At 40.1% G+C, this 25,912-nt stretch overlaps 2 protein-coding genes across 6 annotated transcripts in view; one reads left to right on the plus strand and one right to left on the minus strand.

Annotated features, from left to right (window-relative positions):
* Positions 1–25,912, plus strand: part of LOC127654760 (transcription factor Dp-1-like) — an 87,254-nt gene that overhangs the window by 49,279 nt on the left and 12,063 nt on the right. For 2 of the 4 annotated variants that reach the window (XM_052142105.1, XM_052142109.1), the window contains exons 1-8: positions 19,064–19,179; positions 20,397–20,483; positions 22,455–22,536; positions 22,783–22,849; positions 23,133–23,236; positions 24,813–24,934; positions 25,366–25,531; positions 25,761–25,907. In XM_052142105.1, the coding sequence (XP_051998065.1) occupies positions 22,525–22,536; positions 22,783–22,849; positions 23,133–23,236; positions 24,813–24,934; positions 25,366–25,531; positions 25,761–25,907 (618 nt within the window). In that variant the 5' untranslated portion in view covers positions 19,064–19,179; positions 20,397–20,483; positions 22,455–22,524. Of the gene's footprint in view, positions 1–19,063; positions 19,180–20,396; positions 20,484–22,454; positions 22,537–22,782; positions 22,850–23,132; positions 23,237–24,812; positions 24,935–25,365; positions 25,532–25,760; positions 25,908–25,912 lie in introns of those variants that run through there. The other 2 variants (XM_052142107.1, XM_052142108.1) reach the window with 2 other exon arrangements.
* dcun1d2a (DCN1, defective in cullin neddylation 1, domain containing 2a) lies at positions 9,549–15,788 on the minus strand. 2 transcript variants are annotated; one of them, XM_052142112.1, is made up of 7 exons: positions 15,723–15,788; positions 14,297–14,513; positions 11,790–11,958; positions 11,499–11,629; positions 10,711–10,793; positions 10,120–10,216; positions 9,549–9,737 (listed from the first exon to the last, which is right to left on the minus strand). In XM_052142112.1, exons 1-7 carry the CDS (start codon positions 15,723–15,725, stop codon positions 9,658–9,660), a joined length of 780 nt encoding a protein of 259 aa, XP_051998072.1. In that variant the 5' UTR covers positions 15,726–15,788; the 3' UTR covers positions 9,549–9,657. The 2 variants fall into 2 exon arrangements, with proteins under 2 accessions (XP_051998072.1, XP_051998071.1); XM_052142111.1 differs by lacking the exon at positions 9,549–9,737 and adding an exon at positions 9,768–9,949.

A 25,912-nucleotide genomic window follows, 5' to 3' on the forward strand; every position in this document is an offset into this window, starting at 1 on the left:
TTCTCTCTTCAAAATATGTTTTTTACTCTTTAAAAAAAAAAACATTCTCTCGTAAAAAAAATAACGGTGAAAGAAAAGTGTCTCAGTTCCTTCGTAAATGTGTTTTTCTCTCTTCAAAATACTTTTTTCTCTCTTCAAAAAATCAGAATCTGTAACACCCCTGCTAGCTACACTGAAGCTACTTAATGAGGCAATATTATTTTAATGTTACTATCAAACCAATAATATTAATAACAAAATGTACACTAATGACATTTATTAATTAATGTATTTATTAAATACATTTAATGTGTTAAATTAAATATATTAAATTAATTTAATATATTTAATGAATAGTAACTTTAATACAGTTAATAATGGCTGTAAAATAAAATACAACAGTATATAATAAAAGCAAAAAAGATCAGATGCCATTAAAAATAATTTGTATACTATACTTAACACTTTTCTGTCCTGCTGTGGGCAGGTGTAGTCTACTTCCCTAAAGATCACATTTTTATGACAAATTCTCCTTGGGCTGGCATTTTTTGTTTTTATCACATAAAATATAGCATGGATAATATGTGAATAAAGACTCAGGGCTTGTTTCTCCCCTCACCTGGGTTTGTGCTCACTGTATTTTCTGACTTTTTTGCCATTGACATGCAAGTGCCAGGTCACATACAGAGGTTGCTCTACAAATATTTGTTTGCTTTCTTCAGGTCCAAAAAGAGGGGAGGGTTGGACATCCTAAATTGTTGCATAATAATACATGCCATTAATGATTTTTATTTCCCGATCATTTTATTTATTTTACATGAAAATAATAATTAATTATAATAATAATTCACTCGCTGCTCCCAATTTCGCACAGATGATGAGAAGTTAAATAAACATTTTTAAAACAGAAACAAATCCCTCAAAATGCAATAATAACTTTTTGATTCATTTTATATAAAATAGTAAAGGCAAATATGCTGTTGTGTGATCTACTAGCTAAGAACAAAGTGTCTGAAACATTCTTTGTTTCATACAAGAATAAAATGGTGTTCTTTTATTATTTTCAGATTTACTTGCCCCTGTACGTCTTGTAAGGTAAACAAACTGTGTTTGCTCGCTTTACATAACCAACAGACAATCTCTTCTTATCCAAGTGAGCTGTAATAAGCTCTCAGTAGATGGCGGTAATTCACAATTTTTGTTTGTGATCTGCCATTATAAAAGAAGATGACGCTGTCTGATTCTGATCAGCAGACAGAAATATGCTGCGAGATCGTCAGACATTTTTCCTGTAAATGTGTGGCTTCCACGCTATAAGGAAGGGCTATTAGTAATAATCTGACCAATAGTAGCTTTTGGTCACGCTACACATCTACAGGAAAACTACTCTGTTTTAAAAGCAGCTGATCTAGTCAAGCTACTGAAAAACAGTTAAATTAGTAGCGTCGTTACATGTAGTTACCTACTTCCCAACACTGAAGTGAGGTACAACACAAAGTCTCTCATGAGCTATAGCACAAAAATCAAAATTATCTTTCCTAATTACTTCAACTCTGACTATGACCGCATTAGAGTTGCATCTTCGCCATAATAGGATTAATTGTGCCCTCCGCTTTCAACATGACTGAAAAAACTACAGACTGCTCAGTCAGACTCCTACTACATCTGTTTGCAATGACCGTGAGGTACAACACAATTTCATATCACTTAAGAGCCACAGCACTATAAAAAGTATCAGGCTACACTATTTTAAATACGCTTCTCTAATGTACACCATTAAAGGATGACCAAGCCAATGAGAGTACGTCATGGGTGGGGTACATGTAGCTCGCCTCAATGTGTTTCCCCGCTCCTTTCGGCAAGCTGCAGCAAGGGATACATGAACATGAACGTAAAGTCAAAGCGTCATAAGGTTCTCTTACGAGAGGTTCTCTCGTATTGCGTAAGCTAGCTTACGCTACGGGAAAGATTCATCTTTTCTGAGATATTGAAGCCAAAAAATTATCCTTAATTTTGTATCCATTGTCAACGCAGTGCGGCAGCTGCAGACCTTGAGCGGGCTAGCTAGCGAGCTCATAGGTTGCTCTGCGGCAACTGCTGCAGCCTATAGACGAGCTTGGGCGAACTCGCATCCAATGAGAGGCGTCCGCGCGCTCACTGCATCAAAGCCCGCCAAAATGGGCGTGACTAGAGTGCATATAAGCGTAGTTCATAGGCTGGAACCCTGATTTTCATCTCTTCAGCGAAGCTCTTCGCATCTCTGAACCAGAAGCCGCGTCGCCGTTCGAGGGGCATCAAGCAAGCGTGGACAGTGCTCGAAGAAGCCGGCCGTCTTCGCCACCTTCAGCCGTCCTGCGAGCTACGCCATCCGGCGACGTATCCTTTTTAAAGCAAGCTAGTTCTTAAGAACTTCACAAAAGAGTACGAGCGTCTTTTTAAAGATGCCTCGCTCCACTTGCGCCTCATGCCGCGCCCCTCTCAGCACCGGAGACCGCCACATCATCTGCGCTCTCTGCCTGGGACTGGGGCATGCAGAGCTCGCCCTCGCTGAAGGCGGATGCGATCTCTGCGAGCAGCTGCCGATGTCGACCCTGCAGGCTCGACTCGAAGCACTCAGGACCGAAGCCGCTGCGCCGCCTTCTATTCAGCCGCGCAGAGAAAAAGCGCTGCTCTCAAAGGCTGCCGGAACCAGTGGTAGAAGCGATTGCCTCGCCGGAGCCCATCCCTCGAGCATCGCCTTCACCCTCCCCGCCCACCCGGGATGCGCAGTTGCCGCCGAGCGGCTGCTCTGCTGCCATCTCGGACGAAGAAGCGTGTTCCATCATGGCTTCGGACAACGAGGAGTGGTCAGGCTCACACGCCTCCTCCTCGGCCCAGGAATCCAGCAGGACCCGCGCCAGAGTCGAAGGGGAACTAACACGCCTCCTCACACAGGCCGTCGACCGCCTCGGGCTCGAGTGGTCACCGCCCCTGAGCAGGCACCCAACAGACTCGGCGGCTGCTTTCTTCAGAGCCGCCGCCGCTCAGCACCCGCTACCGGGCCGCTCCCTTCCTGCCGGAACTCCACGCCGAGCTTTCCAAATCTTGGAGCAGCGCCTTTCTCGACCAGGGTCCGATCCCACGTCTCCACCTCTCTTGCTTCGGTGGACGGCGCCACCGAGAAGGGCTACGCTTCCATCCCTCCGGTCGAGGATGCGGTAGCAGCACACCTTTGCCCGCCCTCCGCGAAATGGCGGTCTAAACCAGTGCTCCAGTCTAAGGCCTGCAGAACACCTTCCACCTGTGTTGGCCGCGCCTATTCCGCCACCGGCCAAGCTGCATCTGCTCTGCACTCTATGGCCGTTTTACAGATCCTCCAAGCGGACCTTCTACGGGAGTGGGATGAGGAAAGCAGGCATCCAGAGGCGGTTGCAGACATAAGAAGTGCGACGGACCTCGCCCTCCGCGCTACCAAAGCTGCAGCCCAAGCTATAGGGAAGTGCATGGCCGCGCTGACTGTGACCGAGAGACATCTGTGGCTAACGCTAGCCGACATGGGAGAAGCAGAGCACTCTACGTTCCTCAACGCACCGCTCTCTCCATCCGGTCTCTTCGGCTCCGCGTGAGTGGTATCATTGACCGGTTTTCAGAGGTCCAAAAAGCCACACAAGCCATGAATCTCTTTCTGCCTCGTCACGCTAACTCCTCTGCAGGCCGCCCACGTGAGCCTCCTGCATGAGCCTCTTCACAGCGCCCAGCTCAGCAAAGCCAGACTTCTCAGCGTCGACAGGGCGGCCGCCCTCGATCGCGCTCAGACAGCCGCCGCAGACCGCCGCCCCACGGGCCTCGGCCTAGAATCGCGCTGAAACCTGAACAACCGAAGTCCTCCTAGCTTTGTTGACAAAACGATGGATCAGTCCGCCGCGGCGGACCACCGTCAAAGCTTCAGCCCCTGTCAGTCCCCTTCTCTCAGGCTACTACAGTGGTAGATTCAGCAGCCAACAAGCCGGTGTTAATACCCGCTTGCCTGCGGCTCAAACGCCGTTTTCACGGCGACCCAAAGAAATCTTGTAAAGAGCAAACATGTCCTATGTGTAGAAAATGTGCCCACAACCCAGTGTTCACCCCTACACACAAGCATTACACATCCCGTGTCCCTATCAGAGCACACTCACATAAAGCGGTTACTGAACCGCTCGAGTGTTAGAGTTAATAAGCGTGCCCACGAGCCCGTGCGCGCGCCCCTCCTCTGCCCGCTCTGTCACACGGCCAGCAAACACCTCTCCGCATGTAAGTCCCGTGCCCGTGACTATGCTCGCACATCACTTATCAGATGTGACTCTTTCCCCATTTACCCCAATCGGAAGTCACTCACAGAACAGCCTGTCTCTGCTGTCTGCGAGCAGTCATGCATAAACACACTAAGCGCGCTCACACATTCTGTTCAGCTGCTGTGTGCGGCAATCAGGGCGATTTGGCCATTCACCCTCTAACTTTACGCTTCAAAGCGTGGGAAGATATTCCAGGGATATCCGAATGGGTGTTAAGCACAATAAAACAGGGCTATTTGCTACAGTTCGATCGCCGTCCTCCTCGCTTCAGAGCGCGGCTCGAAACTACTGTGAACACGGAAGCAGCATGCATGCTTCGTTCAGAAATAGCAAACCTTCTGTGCAAAAGGGCCATAGAGAGAGTGCCGCCGCCTCTGAGCGAGTCAGGGTTTTACAGCCATTATTTTCTTGTCCCCAAGAAAGACGGCGGCCTCAGATCAATATTAGATCTCAGGGTTTTGAACAAAGCGCTTGCAAAAAGACCGTTCAAAATGCTTACAACCAGCAAACTCCTCGCGCATGTGCGCCAGGGGGACTGGTTTATTTCTCTCGATCTGAAAGATGCATACTTTCAGATTCAGATAAATCCCGTCACAGGCCATTCTTGAGATTCGCCTCGACGGCCAGGTTTATCAATACACCGTCCTTCCGTTCGGCCTGTCCTTAGCACCCCGTACTTTCACGAAGTGCATGGACCGCGGCGCTCGCACCCCTGCGGAGTCAGGGTTTGCGAATTCTGAACTATTTGGACGATTGGCTGATTTTGGCACAATCACATACGGAGCTCCTGTCTCACAGGACAGTTCTCCTCAGTCATCTGAACAGTTTGGGCCTTGCAGTCAATTGGACCAAGAGCTCACTACAGCCCAGTCAGGCAATTTCCTTCCTTGGAATAGAACTAGACTCAGTGGCAATGACGGCTCGCTTATCTACACAGCGCGCGTGCCGTGTTCAGCGACTAGCCGCGTCCTTTCAGATGAACAGCTCATGCCTCTGAAAAAATTTCAGAGAGTGCTAGGTTACATGGCCTCAGCCGCAGCAGTACTTCAGCTGGGTTTACTGCGCATGCGCCCGCTTCAGCATTGGCTAAACACCCGCGCGTCTCGCCGGGCTTGGGCCACAGGCCGCCAGCCGATCAGAGTGACTCAGACCTGTATCTCAGCTCTGCAGCCCTGAACAGTGGCCGAATGGTACCAGCGGGGAGTGACGATGGGAGCTGTATCTCGCGGAAAAGTCATTTCGACAGACGCGTCCAACACGGGATGGGGCGCGGTCTGCGAGGGCTCTCCGGTTTTTGGCCTATGGTCAGTTCAGGAAAAGCTCCTTCACATAAATTCTGTAATTCATAAATTCTTCCTATCTGGGATCTTTCTATAGTTCTCGAAGCTATGAAAGCCCCTCCCTTCGAACCGCTTCAATCCGTGGATGTGAAACATCTCTCACTTAAAACCATTTTTCTAACTGCCCTATCATCAGTTAAACAGGTGGGAGATCTTCACGCGCTGTCTGTTAGCGCTGCGTGTCTTGAGTTTGGACCAAGTGACTCCAAGGTCATTTTAAAGCCTAGACACGGCTATGTCCCCAAGGTAGTCCTTTCAGAGCACAGATCATTTCCTTGTCGGCGCTACCAGCATCTGATAGCGAATGCAACGCCAATCTCCTTTGCCCAGTCAGAGCACTGAGATTGTATACTGCGCGCTCCGCATCTTTCAGACGCTCTGAGCAGCTTTTCGTTTCGTTTGGAGGGCGCACCAAAGGTCGCCCGCCTCGAAACAGACACTGTCCAGATGGATAGTGGACGCTATTGCTGCCGCGTACGCGTCAAAAGACCTACCATGCCCGCTAGGCATTAGGGCTCACTCCACTAGAGGCATGGCCTCCTCGTGGGCATGGTCCAGCAGGATTTCCATTCACGACATATGTTTGGCAGCGAGCTGGGCTTCCCCCTCCACCTTTGTCAGATTTTACAATCTGGAAGTACCCGCTCTGCAGGCTAAACTGCTAGCGGTTTAATACGCTACAGCTCCCCTGGTGAGCTGCATTAATGGGACACATTCCACACAGACCGACACCGCCGCTCTGTCTATGTGCTTATGTACTACACACACACTGGCCCGCACTCTTGCCGGCCAAATATTAATTCCCCACTCACAAGGGCTCCCCCGGGTCCCCCTTAATTCCCTGGGGCTCATGCAGTGGATGCTTGGCCGCACGGCGTTGACAAAGGGTTCCCGTAGCGTAAGCTAGCTTACATATCACGAGAGAACCTCTCGTAAGAGAACGAATCGGTTACTAACGTAACCTCGGTTCTCTCTAGATGAGGGAACGAGTATTGCGTAACCGGCTGTGCTCGCGCCACGAGCGATTTTTCGCTTCATTCAATGAAAACCAGGGTTCCAGCCTACGAACTACGCTAGTCACGCCCATTTTGGCGGGCTTTGATGCAGTGAGTGCGCGGACGCCTCTCATTGGATGCGAGTTCGCCCAAGCTCGTCTATAGGCTGCAGCAGTTGCCGCAGAGCAACCTATGAGCTCGCTAGCTAGCCCGCTCAAGGTCTGCAGCTGCCGCACTGCGTTGACAATGGATACAAAATTAAGGATAATTTTTTGGCTTCAATATCTCAGAAAAGAATCTTTCCCGTAGCGTAAACTAGCTTACGCAATACTCGTTCCCTCATCTAGAGAGAACCGAGGTTACGTTAGTAACCGATTCGTTTTAAAACATTGCTGCCTTGTAGTGGTACAAGGTGAAATCACATTAAACAAGTGCGTCTGACTGATTTCTTTCCCGCCAGTAGCTTACACATTTTTGCTGTTATTAAAGCACCTTTAAAATGTACATTCCCACTATTGTATAATTTCTAAAGTGTTCAAAATAAATTAAGTATTTGACTAGTTAGTTTTCGTGTATATTACAAATAAAAATCTGAAATCACATAATTTACGAGTATACTTGCTTTGTTTCAATAAATAAATTGTCGATTTCATCTGTGTTCCGGTGCCTGAATACACAATAAATATAACTTTGAGAAGTCCTGAACTAAACACCAAAACATCTCTGTTGTAACTTTTATGAACTTTGAGAGAGATCATTATAATGTGACTGACAAAGCTACATTCCCAGGAGCAACTTTGTTTATTGGTTGTCCTTGTGTACTAGGTTTTTGCCTAATTGTGCTACAGAAAAAATTGAAGTTGTCAGATGGGTGACCAAGAAGGCAGCTACAATACTGCTTCTAAACCAGACTAACATTATCATGCCTGAAGTTTTCTAGAATCCATGTTATAAACCTGAAGCCTTTTAAAAGAAACGTTTGGTCTGAAGACACAAAAAATCATAAGCTCTATGTCTTGAATGTTTAGTGCAAACACAACACAGCCCAGTGCAGATATACAATGTTGACAGCCGCCAAAGGGACATACCAGCTGAGAGTCAGCACAGCAAAGGTTTAATGTTTCAACAAAAATCTAAATTTAAGTCATTTGACACACATTTTTGTACTGCTCAGGAAAAAAAAACTATAAACACCTCAATCCAACATGGCAACCAAAATTAATTTGGTAAATACATTTTTAGCTGATTTTGGCGCTGTACCAGTGTGCCAAATTTCATAATTTCAGCTAATACTGCTGCTTTAAACTGCCATTGGGAAGAAAGAGGAAGCAGAATAAATCCAAGTAGAAACAATCGGGGACAAGCCCTGCAACTATTCAGTAAGTAAAATACAAAGAGCTCCAGTACAATAGAAATTAAACTGGCGGACTTGCATAGGTGGGATTGAACTCACAACGTTGGGAACTGTAGAAATGTACACATTGCATCACTCTATTGACACATCTCAACCATGGCAAAAAGTGTTGCTTATATTTGGAACTATGTGTTGCTGTCTCCAAACTGCTCAGGTACCCTTAGAACATGTTGTCAATGATGCATACCAATTTTCTTTTAAATCCAACAAAGCATTCAAAAGATACATTACTTTTTATGAAAATTCAGTATGGCAGAGAAGCAATAGGGCCAATGTCAGTAAAATCCTCATGACCCACGGAATCCATTGACCTCATGATTTTATGACATATAGTTCAAAAGATAAGTATGAGTAAAAAATGGCAAAAATAATTAAATTTCTAAGCCAAACAGTTCAAAATGTATGCCCAAAAGAAAAGTAAATTTCTGAACTGGTGGTGGTGCTATAGAGTGTCTAATAGACCCCAAATTTGGTCAGGGGGCTATTTATATTCAGTCATATAAGTGTGCCAGTTTTCATATTTTCATCATAGGGCTGCCATAGATTCCAATTGGGAATAGTAATAAGAAAATTAACAAACACAATAGATGCCACGGCACCTTCGCTGCTTGGTCCCTAAATAAAGGAGCTAACGGGAAATACTTGATCTGGCCTCAACAAACTATTTAATGGTATTCATCTTACCATTCTATGTAAAGTCTCCAATTAAAAAAGCTACCATAAAAATGTTGGTGACAAGACTCTTCTCTTTTTTCACATTCAGGTTTAAAGGAAACTAAAAACTTGCAATGCCTGAAATGGTTGTGCAAGGCTATGGTAATACAGTAAATGTCCTGTTAAAGAATAAAAGGGTTGTTAGAGATTGAGGAGAACATAAAGGGCAATAATTTATTTAACATAAATCTGGTAAACAAAAACAAAAAAAAAAAGAGTAACACTGAACCATGTTGTTACAAGTTCCAACACAGGGCAGAAGAACATGGTATGGAGGCATCTTGTTTTTTTACCATGCTTTTCTCTCGTCATTTTTTAAATAAAACATTAACAATAATACATTTCTCTCTGTACATACTGCTGCAGTTGATACAGTATTTTACAACTGTAACAATAGTGCTGGTGTTGTGAGCTGCATGCTGTGCTGCCCATGAAAGTCTGGCTTAAAAAGTGGACAAGATCACCATCAAGTCTTGCATGAGATACACACCCGGACAAATGGGTACATGGTCTAAAACAAAAACTGGAGAACTCTTAGACTATTTAATATTTCAGACTGTGAGGAGTAAGTAGGCAATGGGGACTTGGCCCCAAAGTGACACTTGTTGCTATGGAGATGAGGTATTAGGTTTGAAGTGATCCACACAAAATCTCCAAGGGTCTCAAGTTAGAATTGAGTTGCCAGTGCAAATAGCTGGCCATGTGCATTAGATGGCTTACGTCTCGCACTCACGTCCATCCTGTGTGGTGTGGAGGTCGGAGTCATCTTTTCCGTCCTTTGCAATGCTTGCCCCCCAAGTGTTTCTCTTAGTTATTCTCTTCTCTTATTATGCTTACAAGTCTTTAAAAAAACTATAAAGTCAATGAGGCGACCAAGGCGCAAGTTCTCGCCCATAGTAGCTTTACTATACAGTTTTGCGCTTTGATCCCGTCACGACAGGTCGAGCGTATTCCACAAAGTCATCAATGAGAACAGGCCATGCTCCTGAAACAAAAACAGGTCAAATAATTAAAAGTCAGCATATTCATTGTTTGAAGGCAGTTACTTATCTCTCTTGGTGATACAAAGCTTTGCCATTTTATAACTGGAAAAAAGCAAGTACCCATCTCTAAAAACAGATTCCACACCTATTGACCAATGAGTTTCCATGACTTTTCCAGTCATTTTTATGACTGTATAAATGTCCAAGACCTGGCCTGGAAAAGACAAATTTACAATTACCTGATATTTTCAGGTTTTTCATGACCATGAGAACCCTGGAAAAATGTAGTGATCATACAAAAAAAAACAGACATGTGCTGTGCTAGTTTCATTGCTGTTTCTACCTTGGCTAACAAGATATAACAAAAAAGCTAATGTGTCTCACCTTCTTCATCATAGTTTGACATGTCATCTGCAATCATATTGCCAAAATCCAGAAGCAAGTTCCATGTGTCTTTGGGAATTGATCGCTTGTGATGCTCCTGCACAAAATGAAGGCACAGACTAAAGAGAAACTCAATTAATTACTAAAGAAATTAATCTACCTACAAGCTTTTGGGTAATACTCTACTTATTGGTCTGTTTCCAGAAAATAGAGGCTATCTCATGTAGTTAATTTGTTGCATAGCAACCAGAAAACCCATTTCAATCTGTATCCACTGCTAAAGAGGGTCAAAGATCCCAGGGTCAAAACAGAGTAAAATTGAAAAGAAAATCCAGCTGCACTTGTGGAGTGGAGAATAATTAATTAATAATTAGTAATTAAAACTTTATTTTGCCAACGCATTTCGGCATCTCAGCCTTCATCAGGGCTAAAACAATATATGTGGAGAGTAAAAAGTTTTAATTATTCTCCACTCCACAAGTGCTACTGGATTTGCTTTTCAATTTTACTCTTCTTTCGTTTTCTAAGCACCTTTTGTGAAGTTGCACCAGAATAACTCTATAACAAGCTTCAAAACAGAAACAGAGTTACCAATAAAAATCTGTTCCAGAGGTCTAGGAACTTAAAACGTCCGGCCAGCACCAGGTTCCAATAAGCTACAGCCATCTCTAAATCTAAAATGGAAAAAGATGGTTTAATCATTAATGCGGATGACTGTTTACTCAATAAAGTTTACATACAGCCAAATAATCTGTTAATAATCCGAATGAAAATTCTATCCAAATGAAAGAGGTGGTGGAGATCTGACAGAAAATTTATTATGATGTAAAGCTTTTAATGAAACTATAGTACTCTCACAATCCATTTCAAATACACCTTGCATACATACAAAATACAGTGCAAAACAGCTCTCTCCCACCAATCTTTTCAACATATTCTAATCCAGAGATGTCTAGTTATTTCAGAAGGAAGCTAATGTGTTTACACAAGACGGAATTTTGGGACACTGCTCCTAATTCTTGTCTTTTGTGAAGTACAGTTAGAAACATAAGAAAATTTTCTTGCTTTATTTTTGGATGTTAGAAATGCAAAAACAGCAATTCTGCACTAGGGTGCCATGCTGATTTGCTTAACTTCAGCTGAGGGGACTCAAAATTTTCTCACTGTTATGGTCACGTTGACACTAAATGCTGCACTTTACAGTGCATACATTTTGCTCTGAATATCTGTGATACACATACAGTATAAACCTACCTATATATCCAACGTATCTGCTATTGGGCAGAATTTTTTGACATTTTGAAAACTTGCGCATATAAACAAGCCTGGTAAAAGAGACACACAAAGAGGCAGAACAAAATAATTAAAGGTGCTGTTACCTAAACCTTTTTGTCCAGGATTCTTGGCAAAGTTGAAAGTAAATTGATAGAAATCTTTGAACTTTCCACCATCTTTCAGATCCTGTTCTAACCTGGGCAGAAGAGCTCGGAGTTTCTCTGGACTGTCACACCTGCACACAAAATGAATACCCCATTCAGACATCATTCATTCAAAACTTAAAGTATGAGACTAAAATAATGATGTTCCAAGCTGTCACACACCTCAAAGTTTCACCAATATGTCAACAGCGCACATGACTAAACAAGAAATATGATAAAGTCATAGCACACCCTAGCTCTGTCATGCCATCAATGAACTCTTTCTTGCTGAATTCGCACTGTGTTGCCGCACGAAACTTCCATGCCACAACCAGAACACTGATGCTCGCTGGATCCAGATTGAGGTCATCACAGAACTGTTGAATTCCATCTATTCCAATCTTATTCTCATCTTGGGGATCTGAATGAGAAAAATGTGTCACTTTTGAAAGACAAGAACATTCAGTGTTAACCCAACACTTTAAAGGGTTCATGACATGAGGAATATATTTCCTTGATCTTTTGACATGTAAGAGTTCATTGTACTATATACAGTAAACATACTTTAAGTTCCAGAACTCAACTTCCTCAGTACAAAAAGAGCATTTATTTAAACCAAGCTGCAAAAACAGCTTGTTTGGATTTTTCCTACTTTGTGACGTCATAAAGAAGAATACATCTGCATATGACAGCAAGACATCACCGCCTACTTTTACATGTTTGCACCCTTGGCCCACCCACTCATCCTCATCCTCAGGTGAAGTGGAGAGAACAAGACAGGCCTAATATTTCTCTACAACAGGGAATACAGGTCACCTTATTTGGACCACTCGCACTTTTACATACAACATTACATGTTTCGACATAAACATGCAATAGACTAACTGCTTTGACCATTTTTATGCTTTTCCATCGATGTGTGCTGCGTCTTAAGAGTGGTACAAGCTCAACTTTAAAAAACACGTCTCTTCTGCTCCATTCCATTGCTGCCACTCGCTGGTAGAACCGTCTCATCCACAGACAATGGAATATGCTAGACGTCATGCCTGTGAAGATCAGCGTCTCTGCTCTTGCCTCTGTTAAAACATCCCAACATCAAGTAATAGTGACTGAAGTTTAACAAATTTCCCGATCGCATCAGTGCTGGGTGGTGTGTGTGCGTCATGTTTTGCTGTGAATTGGATTATGTATCAGCGTTATGTTTCACTGTGGATTGTATTATGTGTGTTCAGCATATTTCAGCGTGGATTGTATGTGTGTTTGACTCATACCAGCATGGATTGCTTATGAACCAGTCACAATATGATTCAGGCAAAGTAACTGTTTTTGAAAGATGGGGTAGTTAAAAACCCTCTTGGACCTGACTGCAAAACTGTAAGTAACCAATTCCATTCATGAATGTTTCATATGAGTATGTCATGACCCCTTTAAAGAAGCACTCAGTGGTCTAGGACTTTATAGTGACACATCAACATGAATTCATGATTGTGTCTATCAATTGCTGTCACTTCACACTGGAGATGTTTGTTTATTCTTTGTCTTGTTAATTTTTGTATTTGTTTTTCTCTGTTTTATACTATACACATGAATAAAATTGACATTCTTGGACGCTGCCGATGAACGATGCCGTGATGTTGGTGCTTTGTCATGTGTTCACACTATGTGGATCTGTCCTTTTTGTCATTTTGTGACGTTGTGCAGGTCTTTGCAGTTTGTTTCATTGGTGAAGCAAAGACTCCTTAAATAATTTTATTTAAAAAATGTATTACTATTTGTTGAAATTAACATTAACAAAGATTAATAAATGCTTAATAAGTATCGTTCATTGTTAGTTCATGATAACTAATGTTGTTAACAAATGTTAACAAATGAAACCTTTTTGTAAAGTTTTACAAAGCTTTCAATACAGGAAGTTTCGCAGCTGCCTAAAATACAGGACATCCTGTCATAATTTCGAGCAAAATACATGACGTCGGGACATTTGTCAATCCTAGCAGCAACAAACATTGCACATGCCACCTTTCCTGGTTTTTGCACCATTGTCTGTGACAAATGTGCACATATTCCGATACTGTCCCTGTGAAAAACATAATCAAAGGTAAAACATCCATTGTGAAACTTTCACGCATGGTGAACCTACGCAAATTTGCATTTTTACTATGACAATAAATGAGGACATGCTACTAAAAGCGACTGCTGTCTCAACAAATTAAATTAGATCTGGCCACATATAACTTACAGTTTTAACAGTTGGTCTAAAAAAATTCGGATTTGAGAAAAAACTTTTTGAACTTTTCCCTTCAGTAAAAGCCTAATACACGTCTTCTGTGAGCACTTGACCCAATCCTGTTAATGCACTAAAGAAAACTCTTAAAACTTTTCTTAATTATTCAAACTATTCTTAAAAATATACGGTCTGCTCTAGCATTTATTTCACGGAGCAATTTTGGAACTTTTGTAATGAAGCACTTCTCATGCTACTTCTGCCTTAGGATAAATTTCATATGTTGTAATTATCAATTTGCTTTGGATAAAAGCACCTACTAAATGAATAATTGTAAAGATAAAACAGCTTTTTCTAGGCCTCTGATATAACTGAAATCTTCATCTCATGTGAGTGTACATCATTTTAAATCACATTTGTCAAAAGTACTATTCGTTTAAGGGTGTTTTTTTAATGATTAAAAAATTACTCAATGCATCTTTAAACACAGCAATACAAATACAGTAATACATATCAGAATATGAAAAAAACTTACCTTTATATCGGTTGTAGAGCTGATCCAGCTTTTTTCGGTCCACTGAGCTTTTCATGGATTCCTTGTGGTACAAATCTGGGTTCTGAAAGTAGTTGTCAGTGGCCACCTCTAGTTTCCAGTCATTTTGAGTCAGGCAGTATACAGCTGTCTTCTCCCCGGCTTGAGTGAATGACATGAACTGCCGTACCTTGTCCTTTTGTGAGGATTTTAATTTATGCTGCGTGAACACAACAGATATTTCCTCAGACATGAACTCTGACAGATAGAGAAATAAACTCAGCAATGTGTACAAACAGAAAGAGACACAAACAATCATACACAGATAAAAAATTGCGCACATTCAGACACAAGCAGACAAAAGCTGACTACGGGAAGAATAGTAAAAAAAACGTTGAACAAAAAGAACAGACCAGTTTAAAAGGGCATTCTACCAGTTATAGCAAGCTTTGACTGAACGACTGAAGCATATAGCATGTGAGGCCACTTGTGCCTGGCATGTAATATGAGATGGCAAGCTCAGGCAGCCAGTGCAAAACAACCATGTTACCAGACAGTTATTTCCATCGATGCACAGTAAGCTGTTTTTACTCAATTTCACAAGAACTGTTTTGAACAGGCCATCACAACAAATTGTATCAGAATGCCAATGTGCAAAAAAGTTTCATAGCGCTCTCAAGACCTGCTTAAAGGACATTACAACCTGGAAAATAACCAGGCTACTATTAGGGGTTGGGTTATAAGGGCAGGGCTAAAAGTCTGACATTTCATGGAATGGCATGGATGTAATTTAACCCTTATGTTCTGTTGACATTGACTTGCAAGTAGTTTGGTGTCCCAGAGACCCCCATGCAATAATAGTCATTTAAAAATGCAAGTAATTTAATTGCATTTATTCATGTTTTAGGCTATACCTGTGATCCCATAAACCCAGGAAGGGGCCCTTTTAAACGTGTCATCAAGTTTCTTTTAACATAATCTTGTTAATAATCAGTCTTTTAGAATTAGGAAAAGTCATGACATTTCAGATAACCGTATTTAAGTATGTTTTTGAGCTTTTTAAAAAAGGAACTTGGGGATCTTATAAACCAATGCAATGCACAATGCATGCATGCTATAATCGAAACTACTTGCTATATCACAAAATAATGTTCATATTTCTAATGTATTATGCATTATATACAATAGGATTCAAGGGCACCATAAAAGGGAAAAGTACATGATGAGCTGCCTCAAATATCAACAACTGACCTTCCTGCCCCTACAAACATACACAATTCTGCTCGTTATCGGTGCGACACGCGCAGCCGACAACTCGTACAAGCAGCTTAATATCTACGTTTGCCAGATCTTCTCAGTCGAACACAGAAGCAGAAAACCATAGCAATTGTTTTATTTCTATTTCACCTTTTATTTCTATTTCACCTACCATTTTATCACCCGCTGTTTGGCCAAATTGATACCCAGTGCTCCCATGTACGACTGCGCATGCGCTTAGGCATGAAGGGAATGCGCTAGAACACCAGCGCGTCTGCGCGGTGAAACACTCTGATTTTGGGAGTTGTAGTTTTTATACGTGCATTTTGTATTTCAATGTAACAAGGGTCTGTCTCGTTATTGTAATCTCACTGCACACATGTTAATACAGCATGATGCAATTGATGACCCAGCTTTTGAACTTTTCATCAGAAGTTAAAAAAGTAGCCTGTATAAGTAGTTCACAACACTGAAGGACTAAGAGGGAAATGTTATGATTGCACAAGTATATAACATCAAATCCAATAAAAATAATTGTAAAGAATGGATTACGAATTTTGTTTCCAATAATTTGGATCAACAATTCTTTCTTTCCGCTACTGTCATCTCCAGTGCAAAATCTAAAGGCTCTGCAAGCATAATGTAATGCTGGTTATGACCTACTTTTGAGCAACTTCAGCTGACCACTGCACTATGGCTAAACCTTTGAGTGGATAAGATTGTTGGAAGTTTAGTGTGAAAAAAAGCAAACCAAACTGATTTATAGTGTGTTTTACATGTTACTTACTTTTTAGACTTTCTGTATTATTTGTAATAGCTATAATTCAGTTCTGTTCATATGTCACACATGATTATAGCTCAAATGACCTACTTTTCTAAGTGTTTCATAAAATCTTGTAAATAAACACAAACACAATGTGTGTTCCAAAAGCATGCTGACCTTCCAGATTTATGCTATATACAGTAATGTATCGTTCAAATTAACGTTTCAGTCATCTAATATATTGGTTGAATGTTTTAGGAAATGTTCTGGATTAGATATTTTATCTTGAGACTGTCATCTGTAGGCCCATTGGGAAAACCATCTTTATTAATTAATTTTTTTTTAAACCTAGATAACATCTTCAAATATGCTTTTGCCCACCCAAAATCCTGAGAATGTTAGTAGCATGAAAATGGTGACACCCTTTTTTGAACTAATTTTCATTCTGTTATCTTTATTAAACATACAGTGTATGTCCTGTCTGTGGTGGCATCATTCTCACAGATAAACAGGTTCCGGAAAAAAGCAACCTCATGACACGTTTCAGCTTATTATACAGACGATTTTCACTTTCAGAATCTTTACATTTACATTTATGCATTTGGCAGACACTTTTATCCAAAGCGACTTACAGTGCACTTATTACAGGGACAATCCCCCCGGAGCAACCTGGAGTTAAGTGCCTTGCTCAAGGACACAATGGTGATGGCTGTGGGGATCGAACCAAGGACCTTCCGATTAACAGTTGTGTGCATTAGCCCAATACGCCACCACCACTCCAGAATAATCCCTGTTTAATACATTTTAAACTCAATCGACAGCATTTTTGGCATACTGTTGATTTCACATACAAAATAAAAAATTAGACTCATCACTCCTTTTCATTAAAAAAAGCAAAAATCAAAGTTACAGTGAGGCACTTCTAATGGAAGTGACTGGGGCATTTTTTGGAGGGTTAAAAAGAAATGTGACGCTTATAATTTTATAAAAGTACTTGCATTCATTCTTCTTTTAAAATTGGTGTATTATTTGAGCTGCAAAGTTGTTTAAATCTTAATTTTTACTGTCATTTTAGGGTTTGTTGACATTAAATCGTCATGGCAACAAAGTTGTAAAATTGTCTATATCTTTATGCAGAAAAGGTTAGTAAGAGATTTTATCACACTAAAATCATGTTTACACTCATATTGTTTACGTCTTGTGGCTATCATTTTGAAACAGTGAGTATTTTAATGTTTATGGATTGGCCCCTTTTCACTCACTGAGAGTGTTTACTTAAAAAAAACCACTACAAATTACATATTTACAATTGTAATCAGATTACTCAAAAAATTACTTAATTGAAAAATGTATCACATTACTATTTGTTTACTTTTAAGTTACTTTCTAAAACACTTTTCCACTCAACAAATTCAAAATTATGACAATATTTGTACCTAGTTCATTGTTACACACTCACTCAGCATACACTCTCCTTCACATAATTCATATCCATTTATCTTATATAGCTGCTTGTCATATGCTGGTAGTGCTGGAGGCTATCCCAGCTGTCTTGTGCCAAAGGCTGAGAACCACCCTGGACATGGCCAGTCCATCATACACACAGACATATACACATTTTTAGCTATGGAGAATTTTAGAGTTTCCAATTCATTTAATCTGCATGTTATTTGGACTTTGGAAACCCATGCAAATACAGGGCATGCAAACTCCACACAGAAAAGCAATGGGTGAGCCAGTACTCAAACCAGGGACCTTCTTGCCACCGCATAAACAATATGTAATGCATTAAAAAAAAAAGTTAACTAAAAAGTAATTAGATTACAGTAACTAATTACTTTGTAATTGAATTTCATCCAATGCTCGCGGGAACCTAGATTTTTGCTTTTTTTACAGAAAAGGAGGGGCAAGTCAAAATGTTTGTTGTATTCAATATTATGTCAAATGCTGTCGACTGAGCTTAATTTCTATCGAACCTGGAATGTTCCTTCAACCTCACTGTATGACATTAATTGCCAACAAAAAATTCAGTTTTTCACATTACTTAGTTTGCAGACTTTCTGTATTATTTGTTTTACCTATTATTCAGTTATGTGCATCTTTCACAAATGGTTGTAGCTCAAATAACCTGCTTTTCCAAGTGTTACATAAACTGAGCCATGACGCATTTCAACTTGTACAGTCGATTTTCACTTTCAGAATCTTAACCTCAGTGGGTGACATTTTTTTCTTCCCAATTAATCCACTTTAAGTTTAATGTTTTATTTTCTTTAGGCTATTCATTTCAATTCTGATTTAATTTTACCATCCCCTCCGTTTTCCCTGTAAATATGCACGTCACTCCAAATTTATGTTCAAATTTGATATGATTTTGATTCAGTTTGATTCAGTGTAGGCACTGAAAGCCTTTCTTGAGTGGTTACTAAACTTTTGAATGTCGCTAACATAGAATATAATTGAAATAAAAAGACATTGACCATTTTGATAAAACGTTATTTGGTCTTTGTAGGCACATTTTGCATTTGCCTTTATTCGTGTGTTTTCCAGTTTATAATTTACGTCCATTCCTACGCACGCTCCGCCCCACACATATTGCGGGAGGGATCCAGAGAAATTAACCAATGAGAAGATCTCGACCTGACGCATCGTACATCACCGTCCAATCAGATTTTAATATGGGTGTGCATTCCTCGCTACTCTTGTGCGACGTCATCCTCATTGCTGTCCAATCGGATTTCTCGTGGTGTAGACACCGCCAAGCTCAGTTTGACAGAACCAGAGAGGGAGCAATTTCGACTGTTTGAGCTCCTATTGATTTAGATATAGACAGTTGAAGGCGGACGCCAAGACGCGGATGCAATCGACCGTGAGTGAGACCAGGGGGTTTACAGCCCACGTATTCGGCATAGGCTGATATTTTCCGTATCTATAATTCATTAATACAAAGAAGTACTGCCATTCATATGCGAGTGTAACTGCAGAGATATTTTGACAAATGTTTTTAGTATTTTTACTTGCAGACTAGACAATAACCTCAACCTGGATCTGCATATGATTATAGATCTGTAATCTAGAATCGTTTGTCCGTTAACCATCATTCCAGATTAATTTTCATTTATGTGAAATTCTCAAATTGACTGTTCTAAATGGCTTGTGTTAGCTAGCAAGCTAACCTGTGGCAAGTGCTTCTGTCAGTGCAGTGTGATGGTAAATCCTCACTGATCTTTAATGATTGTTGGATAATGCACGCAAAAGCCCGACCACGATGCTATGGAATACTGAGCATGTAGTAAATAATCTTTTAATTAATGTACATTCCACATTGGTCATTTTGAAGCTCTTGAGATGACCTCGTTTTGAGTGGAAGCTAGCTCACGAGCTCTCCGGTTTGCTAGCTTTAAACCGCTTTAGTCAATTTCTCCCTTAAAATACTTAATACTGTGCTAAATTAAAAGGCCGTTGTTTACATGCCATAACCGTAAATAGTTTATGAATGAGAAAATAACTAGATATAACTAGGAGCTGTCACTTGAGCTAGCAGGCTAGTAAAGCATCACTGCATGTTGCTTTGCTTTAGCTTCCATGTAAAATGGCTGCCAGGCATTAAACCAAAACCATTTATACTAGTTGTATTAGTTCGATTCAGTTAGTACACATTTATTCCCCCCATTTGAACTATTTTCAGCAGTATAAATAAAAGCGAAGTTGTAATGAAGTTAAAGATCCTGTTCTCATGCAGAATAGTGTTGTTACTGTCAGCTGTGTTACTATGTTGAACGAGATCCGTTTTCATATATCTTGTTACGTGTTACTTTATTTAATTTTATGTGCAGAGACTCTTGATCAAATATATGGATGATTTTAAATCCCTGCTTGAAGCCAAATATGATATTTTCAACCACAGCTGCCATGCATTATGTGCATGCTTAATACATCCGCATCCATTTTGGGTTTTATGAGTGCCATGACCTTAAAACCAAACAGTTCCTAAGTGTATGCTCCGTAAAGAAGCATCATGATCACTCATTGCACATGGATTTTTATTCTTGAAATTATTTGATTTGTCTTTGTTTCCTGTTTGAGATATGGGGTTCAGACCTCCTCTTCCTCTGTCCTCCTGCTAACTGGCTATGCCAACAAAAACAGCACCTAAAGAAGGGCTTCAAGACTGTAAGTTCATAGGAAAGTTTACACACTTCATTTATAAATGGCCATTAAGTCTGATCCGTTCGCAAAACGATGCGTGCACATGCACAAGACTCGATATGGTCTCATTGAAACAGAACGGGAGCGTTTTTGTCGCATTTAAGTGTTTAGCTACAAAACGTGTTTGAAAGGCAGCTAGCTAACTGGGCTAACACGCTTTATTCTAGTACACACATGTCCGATTGTGTGCATTATGCTTGCAAAAATAAAGTCCCGCCATAAACTAATAAAACCGATCCAACCGGATCGTTCTGCTTTAAATGTTTACATGCTTATAAGAACTTGGGTAGTTGATCTAGGATTGATATTGTAATTAAGGACCGTTTGCTTTTGCAGAAAAAGTTACTTAAAACGAAAGGAACTGTTGCATATCTACGTTTTTAAATGCATGTGAGGGACATTTTGTTTAAGAGATGGAAGGAACCAGCTCTTTGTCTGGTAATATAAGCTGGCTGAGTGTTAGAAGCAAATCGGCGGGCCTCGTTTTCATCAACTGTGGCTGTGACTCAAAACCCAGTGCCCAGTTAGACAGCAATTTTTGGCATTATTGTCGTGTTCCCTATTTTCCGAACACGCATGGGTGATTCTACAAAACATGTAAAGAAATTCACCTAACCCTTAGTCAATAGAAAGACAACATGAAATTTTATTTTGCATAAAGAAAATGAAGCCTACGTTAAGGAACGTTAAGTTTTTTATTTTATTTTGCATTGTAACATTATTTTCATGATGCTTAAAGGGATAGTTCTCCCCAAAACAATCTCTCATTATTTACTCACCCTCATGCCATCCCAGATGTGTATAACTTAACTAACTTACGCTGAACACAAAAGCAGACTTTTAGAAGGATTTCTCAGCTTTGTAGGTCCATACAATGATAGTGAATGGTGGTCCAATAAGGACATAAAAGCATCATAAAAGTAGTGCATATGTCTCCAGTTGTTAAATCCATGTCCTCAGTAGCAATATGAAGAGTGTGGGTGAGAAACAGATCAATATTAATCCTTTCTTACTATGATTTCTCCTCCCTGCCCAGTAGGTGGCGATATGCACGAAGAATATGAATTGCCAAAAATGAAAAAAACTAAGAATGTGAAAGTGGAGATTTATAGTAAAAAAAGAAATAAAAAACACTTGGTTCATTTAGGTGTGCAAGCTGGTGTTTTGGGGGGCATTTGCACACCTGTGACTAAGCCACTGGTTCAGAGGGAGTGCTATTATGTATTTGCTTTACAATTAAATAATAGATAATTTTTCACTTTGCAGAAATGAGTTTCATGTTGACATTTTCGCATTGCATTAAAGTAAATTTGAAGTGAAAACGTGCATAACTGTCATGAAAATATAAAAAATCTGAATGCCCTTAAAATTAGGTTTAATTTTTTATATGCAAAATATAATTTCTTATGTGATTCTTTTGATTTGAGTAAAATTTGACTGGGACATTTCTTTGACGGGTATTGTGAGAATCAACCGCCTGTGATGCACAAAAAATATTGCCTGGGCAACTTAATACTAGGTTTTCAGACACCCAACCAAAATTTTAATTTGCACCATTTGTAATGTGCATCAGTAAAACGTGTTTCTTTTGCACGATTGTAAACACTTGCCATTTTTAATAGCATCTAGTCCCATACTGCTTGTCGGGGGATAAAGGAAAGACATGATGGTAAAACTTAAGCCAACTATAGAGACCAGCCAAAGCAGTCTGAACTCTGGAAGCTTCTGGCTTTAATGCAAAATCTCCCGAAACCACTTTTTTCAAATCTGTCATTGCATCCTTTGGAAAGTGTAGTGTGGCCTCTGGTGGTTGCTGCAAATTAAACTTTTCTTAGTCAGTTTTTCTATATGGAACAATGATTTGTGTTGTAACCTTGGTTACAGTCTAAAAGCATCCCTGCTTTTGTGCCAAACCCATTTTCATTTCTGTTGCAGAGACATTTTGTTGTGGAATTTTGGCTCAGGTTTTTCAGCTAGACCAAGCATCTACTCAGCCCCAGGGATCATGGCCAAAGATGTGAGTATGCTCTGACCGTACATGTCCAGTGGAGCATTTTTATTGGAGTTGAGCAGGCATTTCAATTAATTCCTATGGAAGCCGAGTGCCACACTTGCGAGCTCGATTCCCATTGGAATGAATTGAAAACGCCTGTTTCACTTCGCCTGCCATGCACCAGTGGACACATACCGTAAGTTTATTAGATGTAATTGACTGAAAATAGAGTGTAAATCAATGAGTTGATGGTCATGCTGTTCTCCACAGGCTGGTCTGATTGAGGCCAATGGGGAGCTGAAGGTTTTCATTGATCAGAACTTGAGCCCTGGCAAAGGTAAGAGAAGCATTTGAAGTTTCTGAACTGTTAGACAATTGGCCAGTAATCTAAATTAATGTGGGCTTTGTTTGTGTGTAGTCGTCACATGATATAGCACATTATAAAACAAATTAAATACAATTTGCAAGGTTTCTGCCATCACTGCAAGTGCACAGCATCAGCAGCTGTATATGTGTAGATAAGCAATGCACAAGGATGTTTGACCTTTCGCTAATGATTTGCAACGCACCTGCTTGACCTTGGGATATACTTCTGAATTATCTTAATACTGCTCCTGCAGGTGTGTTGTCTTTAGTAACGGTGCATCCACAGTCAGTGGCAGTCGGAAAACAGCTGTTGCCAAAAACACTGGGCCATTCCAACGTGAACATAGCACCACATATGGTAGGTATTGCACGGACATTTAACATGTTGAGTAGTTGTTGACCAACATGGATTTTCGATGGCTTATATGATATGTAGAGAGCAGGTGGGCTGATAGAGGATATAACAGCATTATATACATAAAACATATTAATGATGCCGAATTATAAATTATTGTACATACAATTTCTGAAATGTAAGGACTTGTTTTTTAAATATTTACTAATAAATTACTACAGTAGTAGAAAGAGAAAATATGTTTTTTACAAAGCTGTCTGTCGTTGTTTTATAACTAAATAATGCTTAAAACTACTTAGTTGAATCTGATAGTTGAAACAGATTTCCTTTTTCAAGGATTTAAGTTTGAATGTGGTTTAAATCGGTTTTGTAAAAACAGCGCTCTCAACTGACAACTGTAATGAGCAACATGGCATAAAAAAGGCATTATGCCTCAATATTTCGCTGCAACTACAATACAATGAGAATGTGGAAAATGATTGACAGGCAGATAGCATCATTGTCCGTTGACACATGTTTGTTTGCTGTTTACAGAGTCTAAAGCTGTCACCGAGACCGGTGACCTATCTCACGACAATTATTTCAGTAATCTTTCAGGGAGTAGTAAAAACAATTAATACTTTTCCATGAAAAATATCACTTACAGCACCTTTAAGCAAAACAATCACTTTAAATTAGGGCCGTAAAACGGTTAAATATTTTAAACTAATTAATCGCTCCGTTTTCGGTGATTAATCGTGGTACATTAAAACAAACATTAAAATATAATCATAAATATGTTTACTTAATACTGTCAAAGAACTCGCAAGAATTAATTTATTGAAATGTTTTAAATATAAACATGATAAAATATTCAGTGTTTTGTGGATAAAGACACATTTTTACAGGTATAAATCTTGGAAACAAGTATATGTATCGAAATGTCAGATTAAATTCATATCAAGCTTTATTGGCAAGAGAAATTTAAGTGTTGCTAATGCATTATTAGACACTTTACGTACAGATATAAAAAAATGTAATGCTAAAGTTTTATTTGCTAAAGTTTAAATTCTCAAAACTATTATTTACTCTGGTTGCCGTTCAGTCTATCGTTCACACGCTGGGTTTTGTATTTGACACTGGTTCAGATGACATAGTTATTAAGTGTTTTCAGGCAATGCAAAGAGATATGACAGCTTGCCCGTATCTCTCCCACACCTGGCTCACTGCTTGTTGGTAAAGTCAACATTCTCCGTACAGTAAATCCGCTCCTGTTGATTATGCGCGGGGCATGCGTCAAATTAATGCGTTACATTTCTCAGCCCTACTAAAAATTATGACGATTTTCTTTGGGTAAACTATTAATTTAACAATGTCATACATCCACAGTTTTAACCAATACATTGAGTTGTAATGGCAAGATTTAGGTAAGAGAAGCAGATTTATTGGTACCTACGGCAGGCAAAGGCACAAATGATAATCAAATTGTAACATTTGAGTGGCGTTTTTACTAGTAGAACATTTAAAGCTGAACGAGTACTCTATTAATCATTTACTCGTACACATCTATATTCTAAAACGCAGCATATCTCTATCACAGCTCATAAGCACACCTCAGAGGCCCAGTGGCTCCAATGTGATCCTAATGAACAGCCCGCACACACCCAGCTCTCAGTTTATCACCCCGAGTCAACCATCAGAAGCCTCACCATGGTCCTCAGGGTAAGCCTGACTTCAGCAGACTACTTTACAACCTGGAATGAGACATGTGTTTCTCTTTCTAATATAGATTCAGTGGAATGAAGTGATTTTTCTGTACGTTCTTTGAATGCTTTTGGTGTTTGTTTGTTTATTCTTCTCAAAATTAACTCTAGAATTGGACTTTAAGCTTTCATAAGAATGTCTTGTAACTACTTGCATAAAAATGTTAAGTTTTACCATGTTTTTTGGCAAGTACCTTGTGGAAATAGCATAGTACATGAATAGGTAATCGTTTCATACCATTATATTAACATTTTGGTATAATCACCGTACATTGTTTCAACTATAGTACTTCAGGAAATGCCTACAAAACTGCAGCAATGCATTTTTATAACAATTGTAATATGTTAAATATTGAGCAATAATTTGTTATTTGTTCTCCTTTTCTTCAGAAAGAGGTGTAAGAAGGGGGAAAAGAACGGGAAAGGCCTCAGGCATTTTTCCATGAAGGTTTGTGAGAAGGTCCAGCGGAAGGGCGTCACAACCTACAATGAGGTTGCAGATGAACTTGTAGCTGAGTTCAGCTCTGGTGATAATCTCATATCCCCTAATGATGCGGTAAGCCTCTTCCTCTGGCAAGACATTGATCCAGAGCTTTGTAATTAATGTAGAAGTGCAACTCTTTAAACTTCTTTCCATTGTGGCATACCAGTGTTCTCCAATCTGAACATGGCTGGGTGAATCTTAAACATATTAGATATTTTTCCAAATGTATACATTTGCTCTGAAAAGACTCATGTATATAGTTGAATGGGTAGTGCTTTAATTGTCACGTTTGTCCCTTCAGCATGTGTATGACCAGAAGAACATTCGACGGCGTGTGTACGATGCACTCAATGTGCTGATGGCCATGAACATCATCTCCAAAGAGAAAAAGGAGATCAAATGGATTGGCCTGCCCACCAATTCTGCTCAGGAGTGCCAGAACCTAGAGGTGGG

Source organism: Xyrauchen texanus, chromosome 14 (assembly GCF_025860055.1).
Source record: "Xyrauchen texanus isolate HMW12.3.18 chromosome 14, RBS_HiC_50CHRs, whole genome shotgun sequence".
Taxonomy (NCBI): Eukaryota; Metazoa; Chordata; class Actinopteri; order Cypriniformes; family Catostomidae; genus Xyrauchen; species Xyrauchen texanus.